This window comes from Colius striatus, chromosome 20 (genome assembly GCF_028858725.1).
Source record: "Colius striatus isolate bColStr4 chromosome 20, bColStr4.1.hap1, whole genome shotgun sequence".
Classification (NCBI taxonomy): domain Eukaryota; kingdom Metazoa; phylum Chordata; class Aves; order Coliiformes; family Coliidae; genus Colius; species Colius striatus.
In genome coordinates, this window is record NC_084778.1 from 1,945,427 (window position 1) to 1,964,522 (window position 19,096).

At 58.6% G+C, this 19,096-nt stretch overlaps 2 protein-coding genes across 2 annotated transcripts; both read right to left on the reverse strand.

Annotated features, from left to right (window-relative positions):
• Window positions 1-2,344: 2,344 nt before the first annotated feature.
• LOC104554408 (C-C motif chemokine 13-like) lies at window positions 2,345-3,565 on the reverse strand. Its single transcript, XM_010197434.1, has 3 exons — window positions 3,493-3,565; window positions 2,823-2,934; window positions 2,345-2,444 (listed from the first exon to the last, which is right to left on the reverse strand). The coding sequence occupies exons 1-3, from the start codon at window positions 3,563-3,565 to the stop codon at window positions 2,345-2,347; spliced, it is 285 nt and encodes a 94-aa protein (XP_010195736.1).
• A 1,162-nt stretch (window positions 3,566-4,727) lies between these two features.
• LOC104554407 (C-C motif chemokine 4) lies at window positions 4,728-5,296 on the reverse strand. The gene is made up of 3 exons (XM_010197433.2): window positions 5,215-5,296; window positions 4,983-5,097; window positions 4,728-4,833 (listed from the first exon to the last, which is right to left on the reverse strand). Exons 1-3 carry the CDS (start codon window positions 5,294-5,296, stop codon window positions 4,728-4,730), a joined length of 303 nt encoding a protein of 100 aa, XP_010195735.2.
• Between the last annotated feature and the right edge of the window lie 13,800 nt (window positions 5,297-19,096).

Consider the following 19,096-nt stretch of genomic DNA (forward strand, 5'->3'; position numbering starts at 1 on the left):
ACACACCCTGAGAGCCTCTTCCCTCACCCAATACACCCTGAGAGCCTCTTCCCTCACCCAACACACCCTGAGAGCCTCTTCCCTCACCCAATACACCCTGAGAGCCTCTTCCCTCACCCAACACACCCTGAGAGCCTCTTCCCTCACCCAACACATCCTGAGTCCTCTTCCTTCACCCAACACACCCTGAGAGCCTGCTCCCTCAGCTCAGCTCCCCCTGCCTGCTTTGTCTCACCCCATCACATCCCAAACCCATTTCCCCTCCCTCACAGCCCTTCCCGTGACCAAGCTCCCAAGGCCAGGCAGTTTCCTGGCACGGTGGCACGCCTTGGCACGCCTCAGCCCCGTGACTCAGTATCCCCCGTGGGTCAGCACCCTCGTGGGTCAGCACTCGTGGGTCAGCACCCCTGTGACTCAGTGTCACTCCCCAGGCACACCCCAGGAATTCCCCTTTCCCTCCCCAAGACCAGTGACTTGCTGATTGTGTCCCTGCCACGCTCTGCAAACCCTCAAGCGTGTCCCTGGGATGCCAGGTAGGGCTGCAGACCACAACCCCACTGCTGAGTGCACATCCCCTTCCAACCACCTGCCCTGCCACAGGCCTGAGAGCCCAGATTGCCCCCCTGAGACTCAGCCCAGCTCCAAGATCTGCCCCGGGAGGTTTGCCTGTGTGTGCTGGGAAGCGACTGCCACCTCCTGGGAAGCCTCAGGGACAGGCTGGATGAGACCCAGGATGATGTCAGTAAAGTTCAGCTGGGTAATGAGGTGCAGACTTTCACTGAGCCAGGAATTAATGGGTGGATTAGTGGTCATAAAAACCCCAAAGGACTGTTTGTGACTTGGGAGAGGTGACTCAGTGCTTTCGGTGAGGCTGGATGCAGCCCAGGCTGACACAGACACCTCCTGAGCCCTGACTAGTCTGGACCTTATCTCCTGAAGTTCCTTCTTGATGATTCTAAAGTACACATGGGCATCTGGTGAGGTCACACCATCTCACCTCCACAACAAGGCTCAGGCAGCATTCAGGTATCTGAATCTTTAGACAGCCATGAGTAATCCCCTCCAGCAGCACCCAGCTCTGCAGAGGCTCAGGAGGGAGTGTGGGCTGCTGTACAAAACTGCCCCCAGCACTCACAGCTCCCTGGTTCCCACAGGGATGCTGCCTGGCAGGAGAAGAAAAGGGCTTTTGCTCATCCTGTGCAGCACAGCCCCTGTGATGCTGGTCAGTGCTGCTACTGAAACCCAGTCCCTGACACTCACCTCAGCATCAGAGAGCTGAGCAACTTCATGCAGTGCTGAGGGTGTGTGTGGGATCCCTCCTGCTGACCCCTGCACCCTGGGAGCTGAAGGAGCACTCCTATGTGCACCCCAGAACACAAACTCCCTGCCTCTCCATCCCACACACCACACACAGGGATGTCCAGCAAGACCTGGGTGAAGGGTTGAGGGTCGTGCTCCATATGTCCAGCACGTCCTGCTTTAGCTCCTCAGCACACTTTTGGGGTGTCAAAGGGGTGTCAACTGCATCATGTCACAGTTGATGAAGCACTGATCTGACTTTGGGCACTGTGGCTTTGCTGGAACTGTTTTGGAAGGGTTTGTCTGCTCAGTGCCATGGTCTGCAGCCAGGACAGAGCTGCTTGGCAGCCTTAGGGGTCTTTAAGGCTCCCTGTGCTCACTCTGGAGGCCTCTGTCTGCACAGCAGAGAAGCAGCTACAGGCACTCTGGGATACTTTGAACCCTTTGCTTGTGATTCTCACTGCTCATCACCCAACTCAAAGCCCAAATCATGCTTATATGAAGCACAGTATTATGTGAGTGCTTTGGGGCTCTGTGCAGAGGGGTGTCTGTAGGAATTGTAGGCACTGGTACCAGTGCCTTTGCTGACAGAGAGAGGAAGGCACAGGGTCCCCAGGGCTGTGTGTCTGCCCCAAGCCTGTAGGAGCTGGGGACAGGGCTGTGACCCAGGGAGGGGGCTGGGGAACGTGGCAGCCCCTCAGGCCATCCTTAAACCCCTGCCTGGGCAAGGGGCTGCTTCATCCTGGGGAGAGCTTGGGAGCATCAGCTTTGGCCCTTGAGGTTTCCCTGCCCTTCCCAGGATAATTTCAGGAGATGCCAAGCCCTGATGTGGCTCCATTTTCTCCCACATCATCTCCCTCCAACTGCATGTCACACACAAACAGGCATTTTATTAAAGGAGACCCCTCTTATGTCCCTGTCGAGGGACACAGAGTGGTGTGAAGGGGAGACAGCAGGGGAGGGGATGGAGCCAGCTCCACAACCTCATGCTAACATGCAAATAGCTGCAGGGTGCAAATAAATAGAGCTCCTGTGGAAGGCAGCTTCAGGTGGAGCTGCTGGTTGGTGCCTGCTGCTGCTGGTACTGCTGGAACCAGGAGGCCTCTGGCTTCACACAGACTTTTTTCCCATTAGTCAGCTCCAAGCTGCAGGGGAGACAGAGGCTGTTACGTGGGGAGATGTGGGATCCAGCCATGCCCTGGGCTTCCCCCAGCAGCCTGGGGATGTCTGCAGCATCCTGCCCCTCACAAGTGCCCCAGGTGCTGAGCTTCAGCAGCCTCAGAAACCTCAGCTTCCTTCCTGGCTGGGTGCAGCTGAAGTGGTTGGGGGCTACTGGGGATGAAGCAGCGAGGAGAGGAAGGTGCAGGGTAAAAAGCCAGGGCAGGGCACCCCCACCCCTGGTACCTTTTGGGGCTGTCTCGTTTTGGGGGCTCCCCAAAGGCTGAGCAATTGTCAGAGGGGGTGAGGAGGGTGAGGAGCAGGGTTCTGGGGAGGAAGGCTGCGTTAGGGCCAGGGACACTCACTGCATGGCTTTGTGGGAGCAGCGGGAAGGTGTCTCCTGGTAGCTCCTGATTCTGGCAGCAGAGATTGGCCTCCGGATGAAGCTGTGGCAGCACACGGCGTAGGAGCTGCGGACTGAGAGGAGCACAGAAGGGTTGGTGCTCTCCCCAGCCTGGCTGGAAGGGATACAGCTTGTAGGTGCTCCCTGAGAGCTGCAGGTGCTGCCCCAGGGTCTGTTCCCTCCCTGCCCATGAGGGGATAGCACTGAGCTCCTCAGCCAGGGTGGCACAGCTGAAGCCATCCTCAAGCCCAGCTGTGCTCCTTTGGAACAGAACCATGCTGGAAGGCTGCTGATGCCCATCAGCCCCCTGAACCCACACCTGAAGCAGGACTTGAAGCTCTCCTTGTGCCCCTTGATCCCCCCCAAAGCCCATCAGTGCAGGAGCTGGGCATGGCACTGGGGACTTGAAGCTCTTCATCTGCCCCTTGATCCCCCTCAAAAGCCCATCAGAGCAGGGGCTGGGCATGGCACTGGGGACTTGAAGCTCTTCATCTGCCCCTTGATCCCCCCAAAGCCCACCAGAGCAGGGGCTGGGCATGGCACTGGGGACTTGAAGCTCTCCTTGTGCCCCTTGATCCCCCCCAAAAGCCCACCAGAGCAGGGGCTGGGCATGGCACTGTGTTGGTACTTACGGGAAATGCCTTGGCTTCCAGTCCAGGGAGCTGCCAGCAGCAGGGTGAGCAGGGCCAAGGACAAGACCTTCATGTTCATCCTTGAGCTTCGTTAGTGACAGCAGCTTTTGCTGGTGAGGCCACTGAGAGCTCCCTGCCCTCCTGCCTGCACCTGATATAGCCCTGGCCAGCCCTTTCCATGACAGCTCTGGACTGTCCCAGGGGAAAAAACACCTTGAGATATTGATAAAGGGCAACTGGTGAGTGGAAATTCCTTCTCCCAGCCCCTGTGGTACCTTGGGGGCTGCTGGAAAGTGTGGCCAACAGGCAGCAGCTCTGCCCTGCTCATGATGCACTGTGGTCAGCAAGCTCTTCTGAGCGTGGTTGTTGCCACCAGCCAACCACACAGGATGATGCTCCCTTGGCAAAGCCCCAGGCCACTTTGGTTTCAAAAGGAGCACCCATTGCTGGCTGAGCTGTGCTGCACCTCTTGCACCTTTGTGCTGGGCTGAGTGGCTCAGCAGTGGCTGGGCTCAGCCCAACCTCACCCTGAGGCTGTCACACAGCAGTGCCCGGCACATCTCCCTGTCTCGTGCCAGGAGCCTGATCCCGTGGGGACAGCTCTGGTGGAACTTGAGGCAGGAGGATCCACTCCTTAGGATGGCTGGTGAGGAGCATGGCAAGCCCCCTCCTCCCTGCCTCTTGCCCCTCTCACTGCTGGCTGCCACAAGGGCTGCACAGACCCGGTTTGGCCCCGTGCACCTGCCAGACTCCCTTGCAGAGGGAGCTGGGGCTTTGGCCTCCTTCCTGACCCCAGCACGTCCAGATGTGGGAGAAAAGCTGGCAGCAGGCTCTGCCCGTTCCCAAGACACTTGCACAGCCAGACATTTGCATGCATGACATCATGTTTAATTCTCTGCAGTGTGTTACACAAAACCCCACCGTGGAGCTGCTTCCTTCCACCCCCTGCTGCTGCAGAGCCCCCCAGGCAGCTGCTGCCAGCACAGTGGGGCCAGGAGCAGGGGGGCTGCTCCCCAGCACCCTGTGGGGCTGGCACACTGGGTGGTGGGGATGCCACTGGCCCTTTTTGCCTTTGGGGAAGGTGCTGAAGCTCATCACAGAGTGATGGGGAGGGATGTGCCCGGCCAGCTGCTCCGTCCTTAACGGGGTGTCCCTTGAGCCACCTCTGCAAAGGGCTTTTGCCTTCTCATTGTCCCCCATGGAGAGGGCTCCCCGTGCTGCCTCTGGCTGCCCAGCTAGCTGGGGATGGAGTAGGAGCCGACCTTGAAGCTCTGCTGGTAGCTCTTCACCCAGGCCCTGCTTGCCTGTGCACAGATCTCCTTCCCATTCCTCACCCTGAAGCTGGGGCACAAAGAAGATGAGGTTAGTGGGGTGCTGGTACAGACACCCCAGCACTGGCTTTCCAGAGCCACAAAGGATCAGGATAGGACCCACCAAAGCAAGACATGGGGTCTGGCAGGGTCTGGAGGGGCTGGATTTAGGGTACTCACATCACAGCCCGGTGTGGGCACCCAGGGCTGGTGGGGTAGAAGGCGACCACGTTGTTTCTCTTGATCCTTCTCATCTGGAAGTTGAAGCAGCACTTGCCTGGCACAGCTGGGGCTCCTGGGGGAACAGCACAAGCTCAGCTTTAGCCTGGAGACCCCCACCTCCCACCCCAACCCTCCCACTTGGGCTTGGTGACTCGTCAGGGGCACTGTCCCTGCAGACAGCAACGCTCACTCTGAGCCTGGCTCTGGCAGCACAGCAGGGTGAGGAGCAGCAGCAGGAGGAGGGCAGGGAGCAGCCTGGGTGCTGGTGCCATGCTGGGCTGCAGGAGGGCTGCTGTGATGCTGGGGCAGAGCTGCTGTCTGCTGGGGTCAGGGCCACGGGGCTGCTTTTATGAGGCAGTGGAGGGATTGGCTTCCCTAAGGTCTGTGCCTGCGTGGGCTGGGGGAGGACCCTGCTACATCCCAAAGCACAGAGGGTGAGCAATGCTCATCCCCTCCCAGCACAGCCCTGGGAAGGGAAAAGGCTGAGCTCCAGCCCCCAGCAGCAGGGCTGCTGCCTGAGCTACTCCTGAAGTTTAGCCCCACACTCCTGTCTCCTGGCAGGAGCCCCACATGGGCAAGAGGCTTTGGGAACCTCCCTCAGCTGGGACTAGGGCCAGGCTCAGCACCCTGCAGGGTCCTCAGCAGCTGCACACACTCCTGACACTCCACATCCTCCCCCTGCACCTAAAGCTTTGGCATCCCAGGGCTCTGCATCCCACCCCAGGGGACAAATGGCCACTTAACCCCTCCTCCTGAGAAGCAGGTGAGAGGAGCAGCTTCAGTGAGGCTGCAGCAGGCAGGTGCAGAGCTCTGTGCTGCTTTTGGGGGTGTTTGGGGCTGGGAGAGGCCGTTCAGGTGACCCCAATTCCCTTCCCCCAGCACCAAAGCAGAGGCTCATGTTCTTGGCTGTGCTGAGCTGGGAAAAGCAGAGGCCAGTTTGGGGCTTTCCCAGAGGGTTTTGCCTGGCTGCAGCTGTCCAAAAAGCCCCCCTCTCCCCCCTAACCCCAGCACATCCCAGGGCACACAGCAGCTGCTGGCAGCTGGCAGTGGTGGGAAGCAGCAGGGAGATGCAGCTGCTGCAGGGGCTGTGGGGCAGCTCTGTCCTGCTGCCTGGGGCTCAGGCACCCACAGCACCCACAGCACCCACAGCCACCCTGTGCCACGCTACAGCCCCACTGTGAGAGGGCACAGGGTGCTGATCCAGGCAGGGACCAGCCCTGGGGTGGAACTGTGTGTGTGTCCTTCCATCTGCTCTTCTCCAAAGCTGTTTCCCAGAATTCAGCCTCAGTTTTTGGGGGTGTGCATGCTGGGGAGCAGAGCAGTGCAGCAAGAGGGGTTGGGTGATGTCCCAGGGAGTTGTGAGCACGAGGAGGTTTATGTTTCTGTGCCTGGCTGGAGGAGCAAAACACCTACCCAGCATCAGCCCAGTTCCCATCAAATCTCTCTCCCTGGGGAGATCCTGGGGAGCAGAGGAAGGCAGATGACTCTGGTCCTGGTCCAGCACAGCTGCCTGGCTCGTCTTTCCCTTCCCAGATATATCCTTTCCCTCTTACCCACCCTGCTCTGAGCAGCTCCTGGCCCAGCTGGGGGAACAGGGTCAGAAAATCACCCCCACAATGAGAAAATGAAACAGAAGCAAACCAAAAGTGGGTTCATTGCACTGGGAAAGGCCCTTTTCAGAGACTCCTGGGCAAAATGCTGAGACACACCATGATGGGGACTTCCAGGAGTGAGGTTCCCAGCACCTGTGGCTTCCCTCTGCCCCGAGCCTGGCACTGCCATCTGCCCCATGGGGTGAGCATGGAGGATTTCCAGCTCTGCTTGGGCCCCTGGAACTGGTCACCTGCATCTCAGAAGGAATTTGCCCCTTTCCCCTCCCCACATCAGCCAGGGTGGGGCTTTGCTGGGTAGGCACAGACCTGGCACCAGAGCCAGGGATGTCCATGGGGGCTTAGAGGGGCCAGAGACAAAACCAGGTGCTGCTGCAGCTCTTGATGAATTGAGAAGCTCATCAGCCCTCCTGTGTCTGATGCAGAGGGGAGCACAGGACATGGGCACACCCACTGCTGTGATGGGCAGGTTGGTGTCTGCTCTGGGGTGGCCTTTCATGGATTCCCCAGCCCCACATGTGGGCTGAGTTGGAAAAACCCTCCCTTTTGCTCCCTTTCTCTCTTCATTTCACTGGAGGCTTCTTGCCAGCCCTCACAGCTCTGGCTCCAGGCTTGGCTGCAGAGTGTGCTCAGGAGCCTCTGGTGATGGGCCACCAGCCCCTGGCTCTGCTCACCCCTTGTGCCAGGGCTGCAGCAGGGGGGCTTGGGGATGTCCCAGCTCTTGTCAGCCTCCCTCACTGGGAAATGCCATGGCTGGATAAATCCTGCCAGGAAATAAGGGGGGATATAGGTGGGAGACTCCTGGCAATGCTGTGTCATCCCCACATCCATCCTGCTCCCACCAGAGTGGGGGGAGCTTTGGGGAAGAGAAGGGCTGAGCCCTGTGGGAGGATGATGGGAGGTGTTGGCACCTGCAGAACCACATGGGATGGATCCTGCTCCTGCTGCCAAGCAGCACAGGGGAAGGTGGTAGATGGATGGGGTGGCAGTGGCTGGGGCTGAGCTCCAAATGAAATGCAGGGGGTTCAGATCTCCCACTGCTGGAGGGGACAAGGGTGTCCCCATCCCACGGCCTCTGTGCATCCCTGAGCAGAAAGCACAAGCATCTCCTGGGGAAACCAGCTCCTGAGTGCTCAGTCACCTGCTGGGCTCTGCAACCAGCCCCAGCCTCATCCCACAGATGCTGCATTGCCAGAGAGAGCTGCTGGGCACAGTGGGACCGCTGCTCAGGGCCGGGGCCCCCTGGCAGTGCCACTCAGCCCTTGCAGATGCTTTATTGATGCTGTGGTGCTTCTCTGCATTCCAGCTGATCCATGAGCCCTGGGGAGGAGGATCTAAGCACAGTGGGACAGGATGGCTGCTGCCACTGGGGCAGCCAAAGTCCTGAATGTGAGCAAAGTCTCATTTCCTACAAAAGATTTGCATGCTCTGGTCTTCCTTTGACAGCTCTGCCTCGGTTGGAACAGCTTCTCCTTTACCTTGCCAGGGCTGATGGTGAGATAACCACTTACATGAAACCCCTGTGTGTGATGTTTAAGGTCCTTGCCCAGCTGGGACTTCCCCAGCTGAGTGTGGAGATGGTTCATCTTGAGACAGGTCCACCCTCACCTGTCCCCAGGCAGAGGATGCTCACAGTCCCCCTGGCAGCACCCACAGCCCTGCAGAGCTCAGCTGCCTGCTGGTGCCATCACCTTCCTCAAAAAGCAGCAGAGTTTGGGGCTTTTGGTTTGTTTGGATTTTGTCTGAGGCTGCTCAGCAGGGTGGGAGAGGGTTGTGCAGCCTCTGAGGCATCAGCTGGTACCCAGCTGCCCTGAGGCTGCGGGGATGGGCCCATCCACTGTCAGAAGACACCAATGTAGAGAAGGGAGATGGAACAGATGCTGCCATCTTTGTCTGGGAGACATTTCAGGAGGAAAGTGGCAGCCAAGCCCTGATCTCAGCCACATTCACCCCCCAGGAGCAGTGAACACAGCATGGAAGGAGCTGTGGCTGGGCTCAGACCATGCCAGGCATGAGGAGAGGCTGGCACCAACCTCCTGGTGTGGGATCTGACCATGCCAGGCATGAGGAGAGGCTGGCACCAGCCTCCTGGTGTGGGATCTGACCATGCCAGGCATGAGGAAAGGTTGGCACCAGCCTCCTGGCTGTGGGATCTGACCATGCCAGGTGTGAGGAGAGGTTGGCACCAGCCTCCTGGTGTGGGATCTGACCATGCCAGGCATGAGGAAAGGTTGGCACCAGCCTCCTGGTGTGGGATCTGACCATGCCAGGCATGAGGAAAGGTTGGCACCAGCCTCCTGGCTGTGGGATCTGACCATGCCAGGTGTGAGGAGAGGTTGGCACCAGCCTCCTGGTGTGGGATCTGACCATGCCAGGCATGAGGAAAGGTTGGCACCAGCCTCCTGGCTGTGGGGTCTGACCATGCCAGGCGTGAGGAGAGGCTGGCACCAACCTCCTGGTGTGGGATCTGACCATGCCAGGCATGAGGAGAGGCTGGCACCAGCCTCCTGGTGTGGGATCTGACCATGCCAGGCATGAGGAAAGGTTGGCACCAGCCTCCTGGCTGTGGGATCTGACCATGCCAGGTGTGAGGAGAGGTTGGCACCAGCCTCCTGGTGTGGGATCTGACCATGCCAGGCATGAGGAAAGGTTGGCACCAGCCTCCTGGCTGTGGGGTCTGACCATGCCAGGCGTGAGGAGAGGCTGGCACCAGCCTCCTGGTGTGGGATCTGACCATGCCAGGCATGAGGAGAGGCTGGCACCAATCTCCTGGCTGTGGGGTCTGACCATGCCAGGCATGAGGAGAGGCTGACACCAGCCTCCTGGTGTGGGATCTGACCATGCCAGGCGTGAGGAGAGGTTGGCACCAGCCTCCTGGCTGTGGGATCTGAGAGCCCAGGGAGACAAATGGCATTGTGTGGCTTTGGTGTAGAGCTCTGGGGTTTTGGAGCCCTCTCTTGACTTTGGAGCCCATCCTCTGCTCCTGGCTGGCAGCTGTGCCAGGGCAGACCCTGCTCTCCTGGCTGCCAGTGCCAGGCAGTGGGATATGGGTCATCCCACACCCCACCAGCCCCATAATGGGGGAAGCAGCCCCGAGGGAAACCCTTTCAGCTCAAAGTGGTGGGTGGGGGGCTCAGGGTGCCTGTGGCAGAGCTGATCCCAAGGGTGAAAAGCTTCCATCCAGGCTGGTGCCTCCTCTCTGCATCACCTGGGGGAAGGAGCTTTGCTGTTCCCACAATGTGCTGTTGCTCTCTCAGCTGTCCTGAGCTGAACTCAGCCCTTTCCCCAGCCTGCTGCCTGACTCATTTCCCCTGTCCTTTGGCCTCAGCATCCTGTCAGCCTCCGTGCAGGGACTGGCCCTGCCTGAAAAGCTCATTTCACACCAAACCCCTCTGCTGAGATTACCATCAGGGCTGAGCTGCTCGAGCTGAGTGATCTTTTCCCTTCCCTCCCCAACTCTGGCCTTTGAAAACTGAAAGTTTAAAACCCAAAGGACAAAAACTAAGCCCCAAAGCAGCACCTGCCTCCTCATCCCCAGCCTGATTGCTGCAGCTTGCACACACCTCATCATTTCCCACCAGCCTAGGGGGCAAGAAGCAGCATTTGATGGTGGAAAGAAAGGAGCAACCCCAAAAGAACAAGTAAAGAGCTCATAAAATCCTCAGCACCCAGGAGCTGGGTCAAGAATAAAGAATGAAAGAATCCCACTGAGGAGTTGCTGGGCTCTCTGGATTTTCTCCAGGCACAAGGCACCAGGTTGGGCAGCACTGGTGGGATGTGGAGAGGCAACTGGGGATCAGCATCACCAGGGGCTCTGCTGCACCACCCCAAATCCCCCTGTGAGACCTGGCCCTGGGTCCCATGGTGCAGCTGCTACCAACAGCTCCCATCTGCTGTGTGCTGACAGGTCTGACGTGTTTTCTGCATCCACCTGCCCAGGGAGGAAAAGCCACTCAGTGGAACATGAATTCATTGTGCCCTGAGACCAACCTGGAGGATTTGCCTTGTGCAACCCTTCCCCTGGCACTGCTGGGAGCTGGGGAGTGGGGAGCGGAGTGGGATGGTGGGAACTGGTGTGGGAACTGGTGTGGGATGAGTGGAGACTGGTGTGAGATGAGTGGGGACTGGTGTGGGAACTGGTGTGGGATGAGTGGGGACTGGTGTGGGAACTGGTGTGGGATGAGTGGGAACTGGTGTGGGAACTGGTGTGGGATGAGTGGAGACTGGTGTGAGATGAGTGGGAACCAGTGTGGGATGGTGGGAACTGGAGTGGGATGAATGGGAATTGGAGTGGAAACTGGTGTGGGATGAGTGGGAACCAGTGTGGGATGGTGGGAACTGGAGTGGGATGAGTGGGGACTGGTGTGGGATGAGTGGGAACTGGTGTGAGATGGTAGGAACTGGTGTGGGATGGTGGGGACTGGTGTGGGATGAGTGGGAACTGGTGTGAGATGGTAGGAACTGGTGTGGGATGGTGGGAACTGGTGTGGGATGATGGGAACTGGTGTGGGATGGTGGGAACTGGTGTGGGATGATGGGAATCGGAGTGGGAACTGGTGTGGGATGAGTGGGAACCAGTATGGGATGGTGGGAACTGGAGTGGGATGAGTGGGGACTGGTGTGGGAACTGGTGTGGGATGAGTGGGGACTGGTGTGGGATGAGTGGGAAGTGGTGTAGAATCAGTGAAGACCAGTGTGGGATAGTGGGAACTGGAGTGGGAACCAGTGTGGGATGGTGGGAACCGGCGTGGGATGATGGGAATCGGAGTGGGAACTGGTGTGGGATGGTGGGAACTGGTGTGGGATGGTGGGAACTGGTGTGGGATGATGGGAATCGGAGTGGGAACTGGTGTGGGATGGTGGGAACTGGTGTGGGATGAATGGAAACTGGTGTGGGATGGTGGGAACCGGTGTGGGATGATGGGAATCGGAGTGGAAACTGGTGTGGGATGAATGGGAACCGGTGTAGGATTGTGGGAACTGGAGTGGGAACTGGTGTAGGATGAGTGAGGACCAGTGTGGGGTGAGTGGGAGCCGGTGTGGGAGGAGAGCCGGTCTGGGCAGCAGAGATGGGGATGAGCAGAGGCGGTGCGGGGCTGGGGCTGGGGCTGGAGCAGAGATGGGGATGAGCAGAGGCGGTGCGGGGCTGGGGCTGGGCAGCAGAGATGGGGATGAGCAGAGGCGGTGCGGGGCTGGGGCTGGGGCTGGGGCTGGGGCTGGGGCTGGAGCAGAGATGGGGATGAGCAGAGGCGGTGCGGGGCTGGGGCTGGGGAGCAGAGATGGGGATGAGCAGAGGCGGTGCGGGGCTGGGGCTGGGCAGCAGAGATGGGGATGGGCAGAGGCGGTGCAGGGCTGGGGCTGGGCAGCAGAGATGGGGATGAGCAGAGGCGGTGCGGGGCTGGGGCTGGAGCAGAGATGGGGATGAGCAGAGGCGGTGCGGGGCTGGGGCTGGAGCAGAGATGGGGATGAGCAGAGGCGGTGCGGGGCTGGGGCTGGGGCTGGAGCTGGGGCTGGAGCAGAGATGGGGATGGGCAGAGGCGGTGCGGGGCTGGGGCTGGAGCAGAGATGGGGATGAGCAGAGGCGGTGCGGGGCTGGGGCTGGGGCTGGAGCAGAGATGGGGATGAGCAGAGGCGGTGCGGGGCTGGGGCTGGGGCTGGGGCTGGGGCTGGGCAGCAGAGATGGGGATGAGCAGAGGCGGTGCGGGGCTGGGGCTGGAGCAGAAATGGGGATGAGCAGAGGCGGTGCGGGGCTGGGGCTGGGGCTGGAGCAGAGATGGGGATGAGCAGAGGCGGTGCGGGGCTGGGGCTGGGGCTGGGGCTGGGGCTGGGCAGCAGCGCTGGGTCCTGCCTGGGATCCTCGCTGGATTTTGGGACCCCGCTGCTCTCTCAGGGTCGCATCATGATCCGGGCGAGGTGCTGGCCCCTGGGAGCCCTTTGGACCCACCGCCCTGGGGTGGGGGTGTGCGGGGGAGCGGGTTTGGGGGCCCGGAGCAGGGGAGGGGTTTTTCCATCCCTCCCAGCCGCGGGTGATGTTCTTCCCTGGGTTTGGCACAAGATGTCAGTGCTGCCCAAGCAACGGCGCTGCTGCCGCCTCCTTCTCCATCACCTCGGGGTCCCGAGGCTGGGGGGCTGCCCGGCTGCTCCCGGGGGGTTCCCAGCGGGGCTTCTCCCCATCGATGCACAGAGAGCAGCAGCTCTTGCCGGACCCATGGCCTTTGGTGCTGCTCGTTCAGAGACAGCAGCAGGCTCTCAGACAGCCCCAGCCCCACAGGAACCGTCTGGGGAGGAATCCAGGAACGTGGAAAAGTGAAGTGAAGGGGGATCGGCCCCAGCTGACACCTCGAGGCTGTTGCAGGCTGTCCTCCCCCTCTCTGTGGCGTGCAGGGCTGGGAGAGCAGCTCTCCTGGGGTCAGCATCCCTCAGCAGGGATGAGAAGCTCCACGATAGGAGAAAGAAGCAGGAAAGGGGGTACAGAGGGAGGAGAAGGGCTGGGAGTGAAAGAATCGAAGCCCTCTACCAGCCACGTGTGGAAAGAGGGGAGGAAAAACCCCTCAAAGGAGTGTTGACAAGTCTGGAGGCTTCTGGGACCTTGGGTGACCAGAGAAATAACACATCAAAGATCTCACAGGTGCCTGAAGACAGAGAAAAACTCTGAGCCAAAATGCTCTATGAATATTTAAGTACCATCAATATTTAATTAGCAGCTAGAGAGAGATTAAGAGCAAAGGAATCCATCCTTCAGGTTTCCTCCAGCCCCTTTCTGTGGGTGTGGGGGAGCTGGTGGTGCTGGGGGGGAATGGGGGGCACAGCACTGCCTGCTGCCTTCCCAACCCTTGCTGTGGCCTGGGGGGAGAGGAGGGGAGGGATAACTCACACATCACCCCAGTGCTGCATTTCTGACACAGCCATCCAACAGAAATCAGCAGAAAGGTCTTTGCAGAGCTTCAGGGTGTTGCAGAGAGAGCATCCTTGTCCCCCCCCCCCAGCACCATGGGCCCTCCCCTCATTCTCATGAATTGCTTGCCAAAGGAGCTGCTGGGCTTCTGCAGAGAGTGGCTCAGGAGCTGGGCTTTGCCAGGGGATGCTCAGAGCCAGGCTGGGGGAAGGTTTGGGGAGCACAGTGCTGCTGGGGGCTGCCCAGCCTGAGGTGCTGAGCAGGGCCAGGAGCTGATCCTGGCAGGGGGATGCTGGAGATGATTTCTCTCCCTGCCCTGGATCCATCCAGCTCTTGGTCTGTGCTTGTCCTCCTCTGGGCTTGAGATCCCCCTCCTGCCCTGCTGCCTGTGGAGCTCTGTCTGGGACAGAAAGGTGCCTGTGTGTCCCCCAGCTTGCCCCCCAAGCTCAGCTGTGTGCTGATGCTTCCCCCTGTGCCTGAGCCACATGCTCCCAGGTGTCTGATCCGCTGCAGATCCCTCGGGACTGATCCTTTCAGGTGACAGGAGGGACTCCATGTGCCACTGTGATCCCTTCCCCCGTGTCAGGGGACATCTCAGCAGCCTCCAGCCTGACCACACAGCTCTCACCCTTTGCCAGAGGCTCCTCCTGGGCCACCTCAGTCCCTGGCACAAGGGTGGGGATGGGGAAGGGTCACCTTGGCCGTCTGTGGGGCTGGGGGGAGAGCTGTGCAGCCCAGCCCTGGGCTCTGGACCCGGCTTTCCCGTCCTTTGAGGTTATTTCGCTCTCCGGGAGCTGCCTGAGCTGGGGCTGGGCTGAAGAGGGCAGTAACAGCCCAGCCGTGAAGGGTTTTCCTCCGTGCTGAGCCGGGCACAGACAGGAGCTGCTGGGGAACGAGACACAGGCTATTTGCAGCCCCTCAAACGCCTCCAAAGCTCCTCTTAGCCCCTTGCCGGCCAAACTCCTGCATCAAAGCGCTTGGTGTCTGCAGCCCAGACCGTGTCTCGATCCCAGCGCTGGGTCTGGACCAGGTGAGGGTGTGGGGCTGGGCTTGGCATGGTGCTGGGGACCCAGCCACACTCCCTCACCCCCATCTCCATCCCCACAGCCCCGACCAGCCCGGTGCCACCGTCCCTTGGCCCCGGGGGCATCCTGGTGCCTTCAGTCTCTCAGCCAGGGGCTGGTGGCCAGCCTGGTCCTCGGGCATCCCCTGAGCCCTGGATGCTGTGAGATGCAGGGGGATGTTTCCCACCTGCTGCTGCCAGGGAAGGGGCTGGTTTTCCCCTCTTGTTTCTGATGCATTTGCTCTCTGCAACGTTCAGGGCAGAGCTGGAGCCCAGGCAAGCAGTGGGAAAGTCAGGGAGTCCCCACTTTTCAACCCCCTCCAAGCAAAGCAAAGCCTGAGGGACACCCACAGAATCAAACCAACCTCCCAGAGCCCAGCCCAATGCCTTTCATCACCAGCAAAGCCAAACCTGGCTGTGGAAGGAGGGACCCAAGAGCCCCACTCACCCTGCAGCAACGCTCTCACCCCTGGGCCTGCTGAGGATGGGGATTATACCAGCTCATTGGTGTATAAAATTGCTCCTTGTCCAGGCAGGAGCCTGTTGGCAGGGGGAGCAGTGGCAGGGACCTGCCTGAGCCCTGGTTCCTGCACTTTCCAGATCTGGGCCATTCACCACTCGAGACTTTTAGCGCCGGGAGCAGCGACATGTACTGCTGATGAGTTCTTTCTGCTCCAGTAATTACAGTGAGGAATTTGTCAGAATGAGCTTTCTAAAACCTTCTTGTCTTGTTCTGATTTTACCTGGAGTGTAAAAAGTCATTAGTATGGTAAATCTGAGGCTGTGCTAAGCCAGCAAAGCATCCAGATAACGCTGCTGCCATCCACCACACACCCGGTGTGTGCAAAGGGAGGGGAGGGGGGAAGGAGAAGGGGGCAAACCCAAGCATTTGCTGGCTTTCTGTTTCACCCAGATGGAGTTTGCTGTGATTGAAATTAGCAGGAAGAGGAGAAGGTGGGAGATCTGTAGGCTGGGCAAGGTGAGAGGTGCTGGCTGCTGTTGCATCCCCCCCACCCCCAGCAGCTGCCTCTCTGGGATGGGCCAGCCCTGCTGTTTGGGGCTCTCTGAGTTTCACCCACACTTCCACTTTCAGCAGCTTTTCTCCTGCCTGCAAACACAAGCTCAGGTTCACTGGTTACACACTCCAATGTTTGGAGTGGCTGCTGTCAGCCCCCAGCCACAGCCCACGACAGGTACAATAAAGCTGGTGGAAAACTCACCCTGAGGATGCCCCAGACTCACCCCCAGGGTCTGCTGTGAGCATCCCACTGCGAGGCATTGAGTCCAGGGTGGGGGAAACCCTTCCTGATCCCATCATGGCCTGAAAACAGCACCATTTGTGGTTTCAGAGCCTCAAAGCCCCTTTGGGCTGTGTTTCAGGGACATTAGCAGATGTCACAGAGCATCTGGGGAACTCAGGCTTGAAAGGAGCCAGCAAAAAATCGTATCAGTAGGGAAACAGAAAGGAGCTGAGGTGAGGAGAAGTTGTGAAGTGGGTATCAGCATCCTCCCCACTGCTTTTGGCAGGGAGCTGCAGCCCTGCTTTACCAGCACCAACCCCACTTGGGGCAGATGGGTGAGTGTCATGAGACCTGGGTCTTTATTTCTGCTTTGAACAGTGAAAAACTCATCAAAACCCAACAAAATGTAGCTTGTGGCAAAGAGGATTTCACTTACAGACCTCTCCCCAACCTCCCTCCAGGGGCTGATGCCCAGCTGGGTACCATCTCCATCACTGATGCTGCTTCATCAGTGCTCTGCCTGAGAGCCAGGGGAACCCCCCACTCCCTGAGGCCTTTTGGGAGGGGGGTTGGTAATAGGAAGGCTGTAAAAAAAAGAGCTGCTACTGTCTTGGGCTCTAATCAAAGCATTTTGGTTTGGATTTAATTAAATGATAACTTAGGGGGGCTGGAAGGAAACCCTTTGGTGGGAGCTGCTTGGATTTCAGGGTATTTGCAGCATCCCTGAAGGCCACTTCAAAGAGAAGGAGGGATTGCAAAGGCAGAGCATCTCTCCTTGCTGATGCAAAACCCAAACCTTCCCATCTCCTCCCTTCTGCTTCCTTTTCAGCAGCAACTTGGCAAAGCTCAGGCAAGTTTGGAAAGATTTGTGGTGTCACCAGCTCTGTCTCTCAGGTCCAGAAATGCTGAGGAGTGGGGAACATCTCACCCCAGTGTCACTCCTGGATGGTGCCCAGGTGCCAGATCTTGGTGCTCAGCTGGGTGGTGTTGTGGGATAACCTTTAATAACCCATCCACCAGCTTCACCCCAGTGCACAGCAAAGCTTGGCCTCTGCTTCTTCACCTTCTTTTCCTCTCTTGAGCTATTTTGGGGTGCAAAGGCTCGTTGCTCCCTCTGCTGCACCCTGACTCTGCACACCTGAGGGCTCTGGTGTTAATTGGTTAGTATTAATCATCCCCTCTCATTAATACTAATCATCCCCTCTCATTAGCAATGTGAGACCCCCATCTCTGTGCATCCTGGGAAGGCTCCTTGCTTCATGAGCTGCTCCTGGGCTAAAAGGCAAGTGAAGCAGCTCAGGAGCTGTGAGTGTGTGCCTGGTGAGAGCCTTAACTGGCAATTCCCAGAAATGGCAGGGAAATAACTCAATCTAATTGCTGTGATGCTGCTGTGTTGGAGCCAGGCTTGCATCACAGCTTCCTGCAGCACAAGGAGTCACCTGGGACACACCAAAGGGTCTGTGAGTCCATCTCTCCCTGTGATTAGGCTCCAAACAGGGTGCCAGAAGCATTAAAGGGGTGGCTTTAGGTGAGCAGCAATGGGAAGGCTCTGGGTGCTTTGCTTTCTTCCTCAGGCTCCCCTTCCACTGCTCCTGGGTGTCCTCAGAGAGATGTGAGGGTCCCCAAACGGCACCTGCAAATCCTCCTCCCCCCTCCAAGTGTGAGTGTGACCCTGTGCTGTGGTGGGACCATGGGGGTGGGTCAGGCTGCCATTCAAGCTGCCTTTGCTTGCAGTGCTGGGGAAGAGCTGCACTCCTTGGCTGCTGTCTCTATTTTGCTGAAAACCCACCAGGTTTGGCTTGCCAGAGGGAAATGAGACACTGGCTCAAGGTCAGGATCCAATGGCTTTGGCCAAAACCAGCAGAGAAATAACCCTGTGTGGGTGATTCAAAGCATCTGACCTCAGGGGCTTGGGGAGAGGGGGGTTTTCTTTCCTCTCTTTGCCCAAACCCAGAGCCAGAAGGGGGCTGCAGTCCTGCAGAAGTGTGGAGCTGGGGGAGCCTGCTGTCCCCCACTCACTGCTCTCCACAGCCCCATCTCACCCCTGCTTGAACTTTCTACCCCTTTTTGTAGCCTCAGCCCCAGTTGCCAGCACTTTGGCTGTTGCCTCTCTCTGCAGGGCTGCCCTTGAGCCTCCTCTGTCCCCCTCCCCAAGGACAAGGAGGGTCTGGGGGTGCTGTGGGCTGACTGGAGGGCTGATCCCAGACATGGGTTCAACCCCAGTGTTACAGTTTGCTCCCTAAAAGAGGCACAAGCATCACTTGTCAAGCACATAACTGGGGATCTGGGTGAGAGGAAAGGGAAGAGGATTGTCTGTCAGTGTATTCCCCATTGCTCAGTGGCTGGTGAGGGCAGGGTCTGAGATCTGCCCTCAGCCCATCCCTGTGCCACCCAAACCTCTGTCTGCTCCTCAGGGACATGTGTCTTCACCAGGGCATCCCCCAGGAGTTCTACTGGGCTGAGGCAACGTTTCTTCACCCTCTCATCCCCTTCCCAGAGCTTTTGGCATCCCCAGATGAAGCACTGGCAGTGGGAGAAGGGAGCTCAAGAGGCTGCAGAAAGCTTTTAACAAGCCTTAAAGCCACTTTGCATCCTCACATTGTTTCCAGTAATAAAGTCAGGTTGTTGCAGATATCTCTTCCCAGCCAAAGCTGCTGATAAACCTCCAGTTCACCTGTGGTGAGGCTTAATATTCCTCCTGGAGAGCTGCTCCTCCCTTTGCTGCTGTTCTGAGCTCAGCTTGGGTCTGGCAGTTTGGGGGATTGACTTGTGCAGCATTTGGGGTGCTGGATCCCACTGGGATGCAAAGGAGCTGGGGAGCAGGCAGAGGGATGTGATGCTGCAGGGCTCAAAGGTGGGAGCTGGGAGTTTCCCCTCCCTCCTAAAAACATCCCCACATCACATCTACAAATGTTATTGATGGCAACACAATGTGGTGGCAGATGAGGCACAGAGCCCTGCTGTGGGCACAGGGTGCAGCTTTTGGGGAGAGGGGGGCACATTCTGCACCCCTGAGGTGGGCTGGCAGCAGAATGCTGGGGAATGGTGTTTGTATCCCCCCAAGTTTCTGGTAGTTGTAGAGAGGGGAGTGGAGGAACCTGCTTTGGCATGGTTGGAAAGGGCAGCTTCTCCCACCTCCCTGAGCTGTGCTCAGCTGGAAACCTGGAGGAATGAGGGAATAAGGAGACAAAGGGTAAGGAATAAGGGGTGAAGAATAAGGCACAGGCATAAGGAACAAGGCATAAGGAGTAAGGAGTGGGGAG